We start from the raw sequence: 14,276 nt of genomic DNA, 5'->3' as shown, positions 1-14,276 counted from the left end.
ACCGCTGAGCCACCCAGGGATCCCAAAGGGCCAGATTTAAATGAAATGCCAGGGCCCCAAAACAAGGAAAAGGGAAAGCAGAAGAGAGGATACAGTCCTGGGATGCATGTTAAATTCTGTCAAGTGAAAAAGGCTAGTAGAAAGGCAAGGTTTCAGAATGCTCCCCACCGTGGCTATTACATAGACAACGCAAATTACTCAGCAAATCTGCTGGATTCAGTGGCAAAGGGAGACACTTCAATAGGGCAGGCTGTGGCCCAGGGACAGGGCTGCGCGGGGGCTTGCCGGTGGGCTTGTGTTCCTAAAGATGGGGTCAGAGCTAACACGGAATGAGCATTTACTATGTGTTCAGTGTTGGGCTAAGATTATACGAATTTAGTCCTAAAAAGAAGCTCACCAGGTAAAGACTAACATTATTCTCATTTTTTAGATTAGGAAACAGAGGTCTAGCAGGCACAGTGATTTGCCCAGTCACACAGCTACTAAAGCTCTAGAGTTGGGTTAAACCACTCCTTCTCTGGGCCAGGTCTATATGGTCCTGGCAAAAGGACAGAGATGGGGCCATGTGGGGTGGCATTTCTGACCTACTGGAATGCTCTCTGGAACCCTTATGCAAGGAATGGGCCAGGGCAACAGAACAGGAGACACAGGGTAAGTGGCAGGTCTCAGGGACAGCAGCTGGGCCTCTTGGAAACAAATGGTAAAGCACATTTCCCTAACACAAACCATATTTGTGCCAAAGCAGCCCCATGATAAAAATATCTGCTTCTCCCACCCACGTGGGCCTGGCTGTGCCCAGGACCGGGTCCTAGGTGCCGGCATACCTGGCACTGCATGAGGGACTGCCGTAAGCCCTCTCTCCAGCTCTCCACAGCTCCCTGTGCCGCGTCCCAGCGCAGCCCCAGCTGGCCAACTCTACCCTGGAGCTCGTTGGACTCCGCGCTCTCAGTCTGCAGAAATTCCTGGCTGCTCGTGTTGACGGAGACCACTACAGCCTTGTAGGTGTCAAAGGCTTTTAAGATCTCCTACCGCAGAGGAAAAGGACTGGGTTAAGCATCCTGAAAATAGTGACGTCGGGTTCATGTGAACCTCAGTGGGGAATGGATCTGCCAAACACTTCTCTAAGCCGTGGCCACAGAAACAAGAGTGACCTTGCCTGTAACTGGCTGAGCAGCATCAGGTGAGGAGCTGTCTTACAAGGTCAGTGACCTTGGCTGGCCAGGCTGAAAGCAGAGGCCAGTCTGCTGGCTGGCCAACTCAACCAGAGGCGTGAATAGACCCCCTGAGCCCTGGTGGGCTTATTTTTTGACTAGATTAAAAGTCTTCTAGATAAAGGACACATAGTTATCCTGTACATGCCCCTAGATATCAAAGAAGTGTTATTCCTTAGCATGAACAGTAATTCTAGATATTTTAGTGCATAAAATAATAGTACCAATGTGAAAACTGACTGGATACCCTAAATCCCTGCCCTGGGTTATCTTAGGAGCTCAGGCTCATGCTCAGGGGACCCTCCAAGTGCAGGGCTCAAATGGCCTCTTCTCCCAGGCTCCCTGGCCAGTTCTGGTGGGGTAATGGCTGAATATGTGGGCGACAAATCCTGTATAACAGAGTAACCACACCAGGCCACAGAATCCATCAGTAGGTGAGCTGGTCCTTCTCCTCATCCTCAACACTTTACCACCAGTGTGGACAGCACAGTTTGGAAGGGTGTTTTTAAGCTGCCTGGCAGTGGTCACTAGCACCTCCGTGAGTCTAGGCGGGTCTCTGAAGTCAGATCTTTCCAGCACAGGGGATCTGAGATGCACCTCCCCAGCGCCTCTTTGGCCTTTGGGATCATATGCAGACACTCTTCTGAATGGAAACAAAAACCTACATCCATGTCCTTGCCAGTTACAGAAGTGGAATGGGCCAGAATGCTCCCATACCTGTCTGCAGTGTGCCACCTGCACCACTGACAGATGTGCCCTGCTGGCCCTGCCCAGCAAGTGTCCACATGCACGTTCTGAATCCCTCTTCCCTCCATGCCTGCCCCTCACCTTGAGCCGCTTCACTCGGAGCTGCATTTCCCGGATATCAGAGGGAGGCTCTGCCGCCTTTAATGTCTCTAGCTCTGCTTCAGTTTCTTTCAGCCAAGTGGTGATGTCACTGATCTCAGAGTTCAGCTGCTGCAAGTTCTGTTTTATTCGGAGTTGATTGTGAAGTTCTTGTGCTTGAATCAGCTCCCATCTGTCAAAGGCACCTGGAATAAAAAGTCACCAATGAAAAGAAGCAATAGTGCTGACAGATCTCTCTGCCTCCGACTTAGTCCAGGGTCAGGGTGACAAAACCTGTAGGGGATGCTCCTTGCTGAGGGCTCAGGTTTAGGAGTCCTCACTTCCCCCGGAAGGATGCAATAGCATGCTTCCCTTGCTTTCTTTCAAGGCTTGTGCCACAACCTTCCCACAGAGGCTAGAATGAGCTGGGGAGCGGGGGGCAGGAGACCCAATGGTATTGCCAACGTGCACTGCGGGCCCACGTTCAGCATTTTAGTTGATGCTGTTTTTAGGGCACTTTGTCTTTTGGCTCATAAAACATCAAGTCAATGCTATTAGTTTGACTTTCGGCTTAGTTGAATAATTACTTTTAAAATCATTGAACCTGTCTTGTGAGGAGACACCTGGCAACCCTTTGGGCATTATCTACATGTCTGATCTTATAACTGACATCATTAAAACATGCACTTCACCATATGAGGCTCATTCTGTTAATATTTAAAGAATAGTTTTGAAAGTAAACAGCTTAGGAATTTGTTCATAAATACAAATCAACTGGTTCTGTTTCTTCATTTTTAAAAAATTTCTTTTAAAGTAATCACTATGCCCAATATGGGGCTCGAACTTAAAACCCCAAGATCAAGAGCTGCACCCTCTACTGACTGAGCCAGCCAGGTGCCCCATAAGTCAGCTGATTCTAAAGTAACATTGACTGCTATAGGCTGTTTTGGTAGATTATAGTTGTTCTTTTTTTTTTTTTTTTTTTTTTTAAGGTGGGGAGAGGCAGAGGCAGAGAGAGAATATTAATAAGCAGGCTCTACATTGCATGCAATCCACCCACACATGGCCTGAGTTGAAACTAAGAGTTGAATGCTTCACTGAGCAATCCAGGTACTCCTAATTGTTCAATTCTTAATTAATGTTCTGTTGAACAATGACTTAAAGTAAACACTCAGCTAACTCAAAATACAGCCTTTGCCTGTCCTAAAAACTGCCTAATTTAACTGTACCTGACTGCTGCCTGGTGAGAGCGGCCAGTCCTTCGTTTTCCTGCCGTGAGTTGCCATTCAAGACTCTAGAGCCTTCTTTACCACCATCAGTGCCCGGGGATAGCAGCAGCTTTACCTAGAATAAGCCAGTTTTTACATTACCATTCATAAAATTTCAACAGCTATGTGAAGATTATCTTGGGTCGTAGTAACAGGTAGGAAATGAAGATACGGGATCTCTTTCCTTTGAAGGGTAACTTGCTATTAATATGGAAGTTTTTAGTGTATTGGGTGCATTTATAAGTAAGCAGAGCTAACAACAGAAATAAAGCCTTAGTAAAGGCCAAGATGGTGGGGAAGCAGGTGAGATGTCAATGTTGGAAATAAAATGGCCTAATCTGGGGCTTCCTAACACTCCTCAAATGAACCATGCAAAAAAAGTTAAAAACTTTTTAAACTTTTGCCAGTCTGTTACTGTGTGCACTTTCACATTTGTACAGTGTTTTGCAAAGTTCAGTACTCCCTCCTAGTTGCTCTCTAGAGCTGGCTGGCAGGTTATCACCAGGAATTGGAAACACACAGAGGACAAATCTGCCTCTTGGGGCCATTCATTACCAAGCATTTATCTTTCACTGCACATATTGACTCTTCTATTAGCACAGAGCTCATTGGGCTATTATTATCTCAGGCCTTTCCAAAAATAAATGTATCCTTTTTAGAAAAGCCAAGCTTTCTTTGGTCTGTGTCCATATGGCCAACTTGTGTGGAATGCAAAAAAAAATAAACCTCTTCAGATTTCTGGTGACATGCCTAGTTTCAGACACACACACACAAAAATCAGTGGAACTTTTGAAACTGGCCAGGTGAAGAACACAAGCATAATCACTGGGAGAGGCCAAACCAGGTGGCCCTGGATCCAAAGCAAAGGTGAGGTGCTGGGGTCCCTCTCCCTCAGACTGTCAGGTCTTATTCTGTATCCCAAAGGGACAGATTAAAACTGACAACTGCTTGCTAAGCAAGAGGAGGAGCTGCTGAATTGGGCATGGCAGCCCACTATCAAATGACTTGGGTCTGTCTGTATTGCTAGAATCTTCTCCAGTTATCCAGCAATATTCACTCTTAGACACAGAGGGTACTTTGAGGACTAATCCAGTGATGCTCACACTGCTTCTGATTTCTCTAAAAGATGATTATTAAAAGTGCACACAGACATCCTAATATCAACTCGCTCGTCACTAATTCCCTGTACTAGGGATGATCTGGAGCCAACATTAAATCCTAGGCTGGCTGCCCACAACAGCTGCGTAGCCAGAGCATGCCAAAGACTCATGTTGCCTGAGGAAAACATAATGAAGAAGGAACAGTCACTCTTATAAACAACGACAAACCATATATGGTAGTAATAGTAATAATAGTAACAGTGACCACTTGGCAGGGTCTTCTTCATACTTTTGTACAAATCAGTTCCCACAGTGATTAGGTTTAGCCTTAGGCAAGGAAGGCTTACAGAGGCAAGGCAAAGTACTATGGCCCCAGAGCAGTTTATTGGTAGGGTTAGGAATCAAATCCACGTTTACCATAAAACACGGTCAAATCTTTCTAAATATAAAGGCACAATGTTTTGAATAGGATGCATAGTCGAAAGGTAAACAGAACACAGTTTGGGAGCTCAAGAGCAGCTTGGGAAAGCCAGTGCTTTGCTTCCCCACTACTCACATGGATGACTGGCTCAACAGTAATAATCACTGCCCCATCATGTCAATACACATAAAAACTGTTCTTGGCCAGAAGCCAGTCTTTAATCTGTTCTGCCAGGGTTCTAATGATGTATGGACAGGTCAGCAGAGATACTATCACTATGGGAAAACCAGCTCAAAATACACGTGGAAAGCAAGCACGTACAGCACACACCAATATCCCTCCCTCTCTTCAAAACTTTAACTATTAATCATGCACTTGAGTTATGTTCTCAGTGCAGCCCAGACTTACATAGGCCGGTTTATAAGGGGTGCTGGAATCTGAGGGGATAGTTTGTACATTCCTATCACCTCCCATTTGTTTGTAGTGATGCTTGGGGCAGGAAGGGCTGTCAGGAACATGCCATGAGTGGTCCTCAGAAATGGATTTACCTGAAACAAAATACAGCAAGTGACAGTCTGTTCTCTCTAAGCAAAGGATTCATATTTAGTTACACAAAAAAGGTCATGGGTAACATGGCGTCAGGTTATAGTATAATATGAGTTCTGCAGCTTTCCTTGCAAAGCATGCATGTTTGCAAAAATGTCAGTATGTCCCAGAAGGGAATGAAATGAGAGTCATGCAACTGAGCAGCATTGTGCCTTCACTAGATGGGTTCACAATGGAGCACAACAAACATATGATTTTTTGCAGGATGAGTGGCATTTTGGAGCCAGGACATCTAGTGGTGGGGACACTGGCAGCAAAGCTGGGGCTGGGGGCCAAGAGGACTGAAGGCCTCTCAGGAGAGGGGTAGAGTGAGCATCAGGATGGACTTGGGGACCAAAGGGCCACTTGTGGGTCTACCCCACTATTGCACATGGGATGGGACAGGGAACGAAGGTTAGAGCTGCAAGTCAAGGAAAGGAAAATTTCTTCTCCTGTGGCAAATGCAACAGTACCTTTTATCCCCACCCACCCATCTTCTTCCCAGGAAACACCATAAGCAAGGAAGGAAGTAGTTCCAAACCAAGCCACCATGAAGAAAGCTTGGCCTATGCCAAAGAACCTCAGTTAGATGGGGGGAAAATAAACATTTTAAAAGGCACCATGAAAGATTCCCTTCCGCACAGGCCTGAGGGGTAAGAGAGGGGTGGCGTGGAGACTGCTTTTTTTTGGCCAGGGTTTTGTCAGGAGCACGCAGGTACGTGTGAGTACGGCAGTGTAAATACACCATGACACAAGGACCAAGGTGCATGGTGTCCACAGAAGGCAAAGGTCAGACATGACATGGGAGCGAGGTTTAGGATGCAGTGTGCGCCACAGGACGCTGCCATGTTGAGACACATGCACGGGCAGGGGCCTACCAGAAGATGCTTTCAAAGTTTTTGTGGTCATTTTAAGATATGCCTCAGGATTTTCAGGGATTTCTACATCTGAAAAAGAATAATGTCATTTTCCTCACTGCAGTCTGTAGATGAATGCCCAAGTATTAAGTTAAAACATAGAAACATTGTCAGCGGGAGAAGAAAAGGAACTACCCTTTATCTGTTTTATTAGAAAGCTTGAAAAAACCAAAAGGATTTTTTTTTCCAGCCAACTCTTGACTGTCTGAAGCAGTAGCGGGAGTGGGGAAAGTCCACAGAAAGAACGGAGACGATCTACCGATACTCTGAGAAACTAAATTGAAAAGTTCACTGATGAGCCTCCCAAACAGCCAGAGCCATCAGGGAATAACCTTCCTGTTCCAAGGTGAATTTCATTTCTTTTTCCCTTTCATTCTGCCTGTGATAGGGATGAGCCACTCTCAGGTAAGTCAAAGTGGGCAGGATAGAACACAAGAAGCCACAGAGGTCTGGTCAGCCATGAGCTGGACTCTGGGCCATCCAGAGGTGGCCGTCTTGCTAAGGTGCTAAAAACATAACCAGGTGGGTCACCCTCAAGGGCTCTGGAGACCTGAGGCCATTACCTGACAGCGCGCTGTAGTATGGGCCTTCCTCGTCATCTTCGTGAGAGGAGGAGCCCCCTACGTCCCCTGTGTGATCCCATTCCAGAGGGATGGAGTCCACGCTGACAGGGGTCTCGCAGCCAGACCGCTCAGGCCCCGGTGCTGGGGGCACCAGGTGACAAAGGGACTGGGGAGACGAGGGCTCCTCACTCTCTCTCCTTTTACGCCAGGAGTCGGCCTGGATTTCTCTGGGGTCCTCCATGTCCGTTTCATTCTCTGAGGCCTCTTTTTCTTCTTCCAATCCCTAAAAGCAGGGATGTCTGGTTTTCAGAATGAACCAGATTACAGGCTGCTGTGGGTGTGAGGAGCACTGGGAGTCTGTCTGTTTAGCTGTGCCTGAAAATGGCTGCCATTGGCATTTCTGCGGCAGCTTTAGAAAAGAATCAGGTTCCCAGGGCCTATTTGTGTTTATTCTAATTTGGAATCTCTGGCGTGAGGCCTAGAATCTGTATTTTTCCTAGGAAAAATCTGAAGTTTGGTGATCTGAGGTAAGCAACATTTATACAGAGAATAAGAAATGGCGGCCAAAGTTTCATTGGCAGTTAATGGCAGGTTTACACCAACAAGCAGATCATTTAAATTAAAAAAAAAAATGTAAAGGCCATTAAGAGGCTTCTTTCTTTCTTATCCTCAATCTTATTGTTCAGGATATAGAACTATGTCTCCCTATGTTGTAATGCCTCAGTCTAAGAAAAAGGACTATAAACTGCTATGTTTAGGAATGAGGGAATTATACCCTAATTTTTAAGGCTAGGTCTGATGAAGAAATAACTATCAAGTTAGCCAGTTGGGGACCCAGAGGAGGAGAAAGCGGCCAGTTGTGTTGGTCAATAGGGTCATCATTAAAGCTTCTGGCGCACGAAGGCAAAGAACGTTGAATAATAGCCTGAACTCCACCTGAACTTCCTAAAAGGTCCCTCTGTCAAGGGAAACTTTGCAGCTGCCTTGGAAAGCTGGTGCTTTTGACCCTTCAAAGGTGAGAACAGAGCACCAGAAAGGCACAAATGTTAAAAGCTTCCAGACACTAGCAGAAAAAGTTACTACTATAAGCAAAACAAGAACACATACCACCGTATCCTAAGGATACAGACACGTCGGGAAAGCCCCGTATAGAGAACACATGGATAACAGGTAAGAGGATCAAGGACTTGCGGAAGTGCCATCATTCCACTGGGGGTGGGAGCCTCTAAGTAAGTAGGACTCCACAGGAATAGAGCCAAAATTAAACTAAAAATCCTCCCCTGCCCCCCTTTTAACCATAAAATACATCATAGCTGACTGTTCCATAGATCTCTCATTCTTTACAAATTTGGTCAAGTGTCAAGTCTCAGTAGCCCGGAGGCCCTCGGAGCGAGGGTGGCGCTCCACTTACCGGAGTGTGGGAGGTCAGCCTGCGGTGGAACCGGGACACCCGGCCAAAGACCTCCTGGCAATACCGGTGCAGCTCCTCCAGCTCGTCCTCGATCAGCACGGCATCCAGGGGCTCGCTCTTCTGTATCAGCTGCTCCCCGAAAACGATGAGTTGATCAATCTTGTTGGTGTTTAATGTAATTTCTTGTTGGAAACCCTATTTAGAACATGAGAAAGAAAAGATTGCAAAGGGGGAAAGTTTCCTCGAGGATCCAGTGTTGGCCTCTTTTAACAGGGCCATAGAGCGAGCATCTAAACGTCACTGCTACCTTGCTCCTGAACCTAGCACTCTAGCTTTGTCAATTTTTAACAAAGCGACAATAAAGATTTCATAATTTAAAATGACTGCTTGTTATTTTTTCCCCTCTCCCTTCTGGGCATGGACTTCTTCAATCAAGATAATTCTAAAAGTGTGGCAGGGATAGGCATTTACTGTTATTGGGTGTGAGGGAGAAAACTTGTCTTATTGATGCTTGGTGGAAACAGAAAATTTCCCATAATAAGCCACCCACAGGCATTTGCTTTTGCTGACACAATAATCATCTCATTGGTGCCATTATATTGGGGAAGGCAAACTTCTATTTTTCAATTGCTTGTAAAAGCCAAGGAGGGAATTATAGTGAAATTAAAGTGAAATACAGATATTTGGGAGAGCCGAAGAGATCTGTTCTTAGCTCCATTTAAAAGAAAATTTTTTTAAATAAATTTATTTATTTGAGAGAAAGAGTGCGTGAATGAGAGAAAGAGAGAGGGCATAAGCAGGAAGAGAAGGAGAGGGAGAAGCAGGCTCCCTGCTGAGCAGGCAGCTTGATGAAGGGCTTGATTCCAGGACCCTGTGATTGTGACCTGAGCTGAAGCAGATGCTTAACTAACTGAGCACCCAGGTACCCCACTGGCCCCCTCTTGATATAGATTTTCTTCTTGTCACATGCTACATGTTGCACTCAGACTCCAAGAGCTGGGGAAAGAGCATCATATGAAATTGTTTCTGTTTGGAACCTAGAGAGCATTCTTCCCGTGGTTGATTATAATGAAAAAGAATAAAGAGTCTTGTTCTAAATGACTCCTTGACTAAGGAATAGTATCCTCGCTCATGATAACCCTGCAGGACACAAATGGGTAGAGCTGGCTGCTTTTAACAATTCTGGAATCTCCTCTTAGGGTATCAGGTAAAGTTTGTACTTGGCCAGCTCTCCTGGGCAAAGGTGCATTCTTCTGAGAGGAGCCAATGAAAAAGGCCTTACGTTCAGCTGGCGCATCTTGTCATCAGCATCACTCTCTGAGAAGTGCTCCACGTTGGTCAGCTGCAGGTCCATCTCTGTGAGCCACACCAGAATGCTCTCCCTGGTCCCCTCGAATTCTTCCCTTTGGTTGGTGAAATGCTGCGAAAGGGTGGAAAATATGTTTGTTTTGATGGCACAAGACAGTTCAGGTAGACAGCAATGTTATTTCTGACCGAGAGGAAAGGGTACCCCAGGAGGCCCACAGGGCATTGGGCAGTCAGTGTGGGGTCAGGAGCCTGGCTCCTGGTCCTGGCTGTGTGATAACAAACAAGCCACCCCCCCAACTTCTCTGAGTCTTCGTGTCTTCACTAGCAAGTCAGGGTGTGGGATGTTGACTATGATGCCACAGGTCCTTTCAGCATTTAAAATTCTATAATTCTCTAAGTCAGTGATTCCCCAACCTGCCCTTTGAGGAACCCCCTCAAAGTCCTGGCCAGGCACCTTGGGGTGTTTTTACCTTGTTAGCCTTCTGTGGAAGCTGTTGCTTGACCAAAAGATTCAGTTTCAAGATGGAAAAGTACTGATCTCAGGGTGAAGCCTGGCCTAATGCCCCATTTGCCTTCCGTGAACTAATCCTGAATGTGCTCCCTCCAAGAAAGAAGTCCTAGATTTATCGCCTCCAATTAAGGATGTCTCTTGGGTTACCACCTCACAGATGGGCAGCTGATTCTCAGACAAACAGTGTTCAGTGCCAAATGAAGGTCTACCCTGGTCATAGTTTAATCAGCAGATCAAGAAATTAATGCAGCTGTCTTTTCAGTTGTCTGAAAAGCTAGCCCATTTTTTCCCTCAGGGGTCAAAAAATAAATAAATAAATAAACAAACAAATAAATACATAAATAAGTTCAGATTCTCATCATCTTAGAAGGATTTCAAGAGTGTTCTGCCCTGAGGACAGAAGCAGGGATTGAAATTACTTCCTGCAGTCACAAACCACCCTGGTCCTGTCAGTTTACACCTAGACCTACAAAGGTTAACATATCATGTCTCCTGCATTACGGAAATCTTAGGTGAATGTCTATATTCAAAAATCAAACCAGCCTTTAAGGTTAAGTCAACGTGCTCTGAAATTTGGAGAATAATCATGGTCTCCAAGCTCCACAATGCAGAGGGGGCTCTGTCTACATCTCTTACGGCAAGAACCAGCGGGACACACAAAAACAGGCAGATGGGCAAGGTGGGCCTCGTTCCAGGCTTGGAGGCCCCTGTGCCTGACCTGGAGATGGCAGTGGGCTAGACTCTGGACAGTCTGTGAGCCAACGTGGAAACTTTTAGGGTTTATAGACGTCGGAAAAAGATGTGCTCAGTACCACAGGCCCTGCCTAACAAGCCTATTCTTGGGCAAACGACCTCTTAAAAAACACAAAACAAAGCAAAACAAACCATGAACACTGGCAGCTTTGGCTTAGACCAAAGGGAAGGCCGGCTGGAAGAACGTTAAGATACCTTAGGCCTGAACTGAAATCTACCCATTGCTTTGCTACAAGCCTGCTATCGCCTATCGCTTCTCCCTGACGGCCTACGGGTAAGGCGGGTGACGGAGAGAAGGTTACTCTGAGTCTCCGCAGGACAGCCGTGACCCGCTTCTGGAGGTTGTCCCAGCGCTGGTTGCCCTCGTGCACCATGTGCTTCAGCTTGCTGGCCGTGTCGGTGCGGTTCTCCCGGGCCAGCCGCCGGTACTGCTTGTTGATGAGCTCCAGCTGCGTGAGCCTCTCGTGGATCTGCCGCTGGAAGGCCTGCGGCGCACAGGGGAGCACACAGGAGGGCGTCAGGGCCAAGGCCGGCGTGCCCCCTCCCCGGCCGCGGGCGGCCTGCTTCGAGAGCTTGATCCCCGGGCCAAAATGGCAACAGAGCCCACCTCGCCTGCTCTGATGCTAAAGGACAGGCTCTCGAGTTCACTGCATGCCGCTGGGCATGACTCGGTCTTGTCTGGCAAAGCCGTCTGGGCAGCTGCTGGCAGGTGGCAGACTGGGCGTCCCCGGCCAGGGTGGGGAAAGCCAGCCACCAAGAGGAAGCCATTTGAACTGCCTTGGAGCCCACCTAGAGGCTTGGTTATCAGGAACACCGGGCTAGAGGGGGCTTTACCTCAAACCTCTTCAGCTCTTCTTTGGCATTTGTATACAACACCTCCGAGGAATTCGGGTAGGCTGCTGTCCTCTCCGCTGACTTGAGCCAGTCCTCAAAACGGGAGTAATCATCTAGAAATTTCTGCCACAGGCGCCATGTCTCCTCAATTCTGACAGGAGGTAAGCATCTCAATATAAGCCATCCATTTCAACTGTGAGCTTTCCTCTTTTTTCCCTCTCTTGACTAGTCTCACTCCCAACAACCCTTGCACTGGCAGTGTTTGCTGGGGGTGGGGTGGGGAGGAGGGCCCTGATACCCCTCCTTCTATGAAATAACCAGAATATCCCCTTCTTGATCAGAATACCTTCCTCCTGAAACCGTCCCTCAAAGTTCCTGCTTCATATGGGTTAACTGGTGGGAGACAGGGCTTTCCTCTACTTCTTTGTGACTAGGGACACAGAAGCACAGTGGCTGGCCATGGTTATACCTCAAGACACAGAACTGTTGGGGATAGCTCTTACCCCAATTATATTTTTCTTGAATAATTCATTTCATGAGCATGGTTACACCTACTGAGGCTTCTCTGCCCATAGCCTTAAGTGAAGTGAATAGAGCACACAGTTCCTGGTACAGAGATGTGGCTGACTGTGTGTACAACATCTAGGGGCCACTCAATTCTTACTTCATTCGTCGTTCCATTGACATGGCACAGATATTCCTCCAGCGTCGGTCCAAGCTTCTGGTGGTCTGCTGAATGGAGTCGCATTCAGTCTCATTGGCACAGGCATCGGAGTCATGCAGGAGGACATCACAGATGTTAAACACAGACTCCACTCCCGCACTGTGTTGTTCGATGTCTCGCTGCAGGTCCTACAGTTGTAATAGAGTAAGGAGCACTTTGAGGTAGAGGTGGTGGTGGTGGTGATGGTAGTGGTGGTGGTGATGTGGGGGCGGGGGGGGGGGGATGACTGGCACCGGAGGATCTATCTCCATGCCCACCTTTCTTGTGGTCCAGGGGCATATCCACCTCAGGATCAGCAACAATGACTGTGTCTCTCTCACCTCTGTGCAACCTTGTGCTGTAGCACCTGACACAAACTTAAACACTGGCAACAACTGGGACTTGTTTGTCGAACTGCCTAGAAGGGGTGGGAAGGCAGGAGCATCCTCTCCTGAGAGCCCACTGCTCCCATACTCAGGGGAGGTGTGGGACCCACTCCATACCACCTGAATGCAAGGGTCTCCCATTCAGACATCGCTTCTGGGAGGTCTTCCTTAAGAGTCTCTTCAGCAGGACCTAAAACTTCAGGAAAACTCTTAACCTTTTAAGGGTCACAGAATTCTTAAAGCTACTGATACCTTTGTGCCATCTTCATGCACACCTCAAATCATGCATGCAGCAGCACACTGTCCACAGCCTCTCCATGAACCCATTCTAGGGCTCCATGGGCCCAAAGGAAGAGTTTAGGAATAGAGACCCCACTTCCCCAACTGATGGAGTCCAACCAAGGGGGCATGGTCTCTCTGGAGTCTTGTCCTATGATGGTGACAGTAATGCTTCCAGATTCAGGAAAAAGAGCATTCATGAGGAGACAATGCATGGTTATGGGGAAAACTAAAAACTTGTTTAACAATAAACATGGCATTTTCAGGTATCACTTAGCGCATATTTCTTCTGCACACCACAGGAGGGTCAGAGGAGGGAGAGATGAGGAGCCTCTTTGTTTTGCCACTGTCTGTAGAAACGCAACATGAAGTTCACTCCAGGTCACTTCATTTTTTTTTTATTTATGAGAGAGAGAGAGAGAGAGAGAGAGAGAGAGAGAGAGAGAGAGAGGCAAAGACATAGGCAGAGGGAGAAGCAGGCTCCATGTACCGGGAGCCTGATGTGGGATTCGATCCTGGGTCTCCAGGATCGCGCCCTGGGCCAAAGGCAGGCGCCAAACCGCTGCGCCACCCAGGGATCCCCTCCAGGTCACTTTAATATTTAATAATTTGGGAAATGACTATTATTAGATAAGACTAACATTTTCTTACTTTTCTTCTGATAAATGTACAATTATGATCATTCTCTGTCCAGGTGAGTATGAAAGAATAAAATGTTAATACTCAAATGGCATTTAAAATCAAGCAGCTTTTTTTGGGATGCCTGGGTGGCTCAGTGGTTGAGCGTCTGCCTTCCACTCAGGGCATGATCCCGGGGTCCTAGGATCGAGTCCTGCATTAGGCTCCCCACACGGAGACTGGTTCTCCCTCTGCCTATGTCTCTGACTCTTTGTGTCTCTCATGAATAAATTCTTAAAAAAAAAAAAAAAAAAAAAAAAAGAAACCAAAAGAACTCAAGCAGTTTTTAATAGGATCCTAACTGATTACAAACAAGTACCACAAAGTTGTAGTAAGAAAATGTATTTTCTAGAGGTGGCTAGCTTGGAGGAGCATGTGACTATTGGTCTTCAGACTGTGAGTTCATATCCTGTGTTGGGTGTAGAAATTACTAAAAAATAAACTTTTTTTAAAAAAAAGGAAAAAAATGTGTTTAGTTTGTCACCCTGTGTGTCCTGTGAAGATACATGGGTGCGGTGACATT

General features: G+C 46.9%; 1 protein-coding gene across 15 annotated transcripts in view; it reads right to left on the bottom strand.

Annotated features, from left to right (window-relative positions):
* The window catches only part of SYNE2 (spectrin repeat containing nuclear envelope protein 2), a 321,249-nt gene that overhangs the window by 4,871 nt on the left and 302,102 nt on the right, over positions 1–14,276 (bottom strand). For 9 of the 15 annotated variants that reach the window (XM_072762565.1, XM_072762566.1, XM_072762571.1 and 6 more), the window contains 11 exons: positions 12,372–12,559; positions 11,708–11,858; positions 11,176–11,358; positions 9,584–9,721; positions 8,302–8,496; positions 6,891–7,173; positions 6,289–6,357; positions 5,234–5,373; positions 3,266–3,380; positions 2,040–2,242; positions 825–1,025 (listed from right to left, as the gene is read on the bottom strand). In XM_072762565.1, the coding sequence (XP_072618666.1) occupies positions 825–1,025; positions 2,040–2,242; positions 3,266–3,380; positions 5,234–5,373; positions 6,289–6,357; positions 6,891–7,173; positions 8,302–8,496; positions 9,584–9,721; positions 11,176–11,358; positions 11,708–11,858; positions 12,372–12,559 (1,866 nt within the window). The remainder of the gene's footprint in view (positions 1–824; positions 1,026–2,039; positions 2,243–3,265; positions 3,381–5,233; positions 5,374–6,288; positions 6,358–6,890; positions 7,174–8,301; positions 8,497–9,583; positions 9,722–11,175; positions 11,359–11,707; positions 11,859–12,371; positions 12,560–14,276) is intronic. The other 6 variants (XM_072762568.1, XM_072762570.1, XM_072762573.1 and 3 more) reach the window with 1 other exon arrangement.

This window comes from Vulpes vulpes, chromosome 6, assembly GCF_048418805.1.
Source record: "Vulpes vulpes isolate BD-2025 chromosome 6, VulVul3, whole genome shotgun sequence".
NCBI lineage: Eukaryota > Metazoa > Chordata > Mammalia > Carnivora > Canidae > Vulpes > Vulpes vulpes.
Note: the sequence above shows the minus strand (reverse complement) of the source record. Positions and strands in the feature narration are given on the sequence as shown.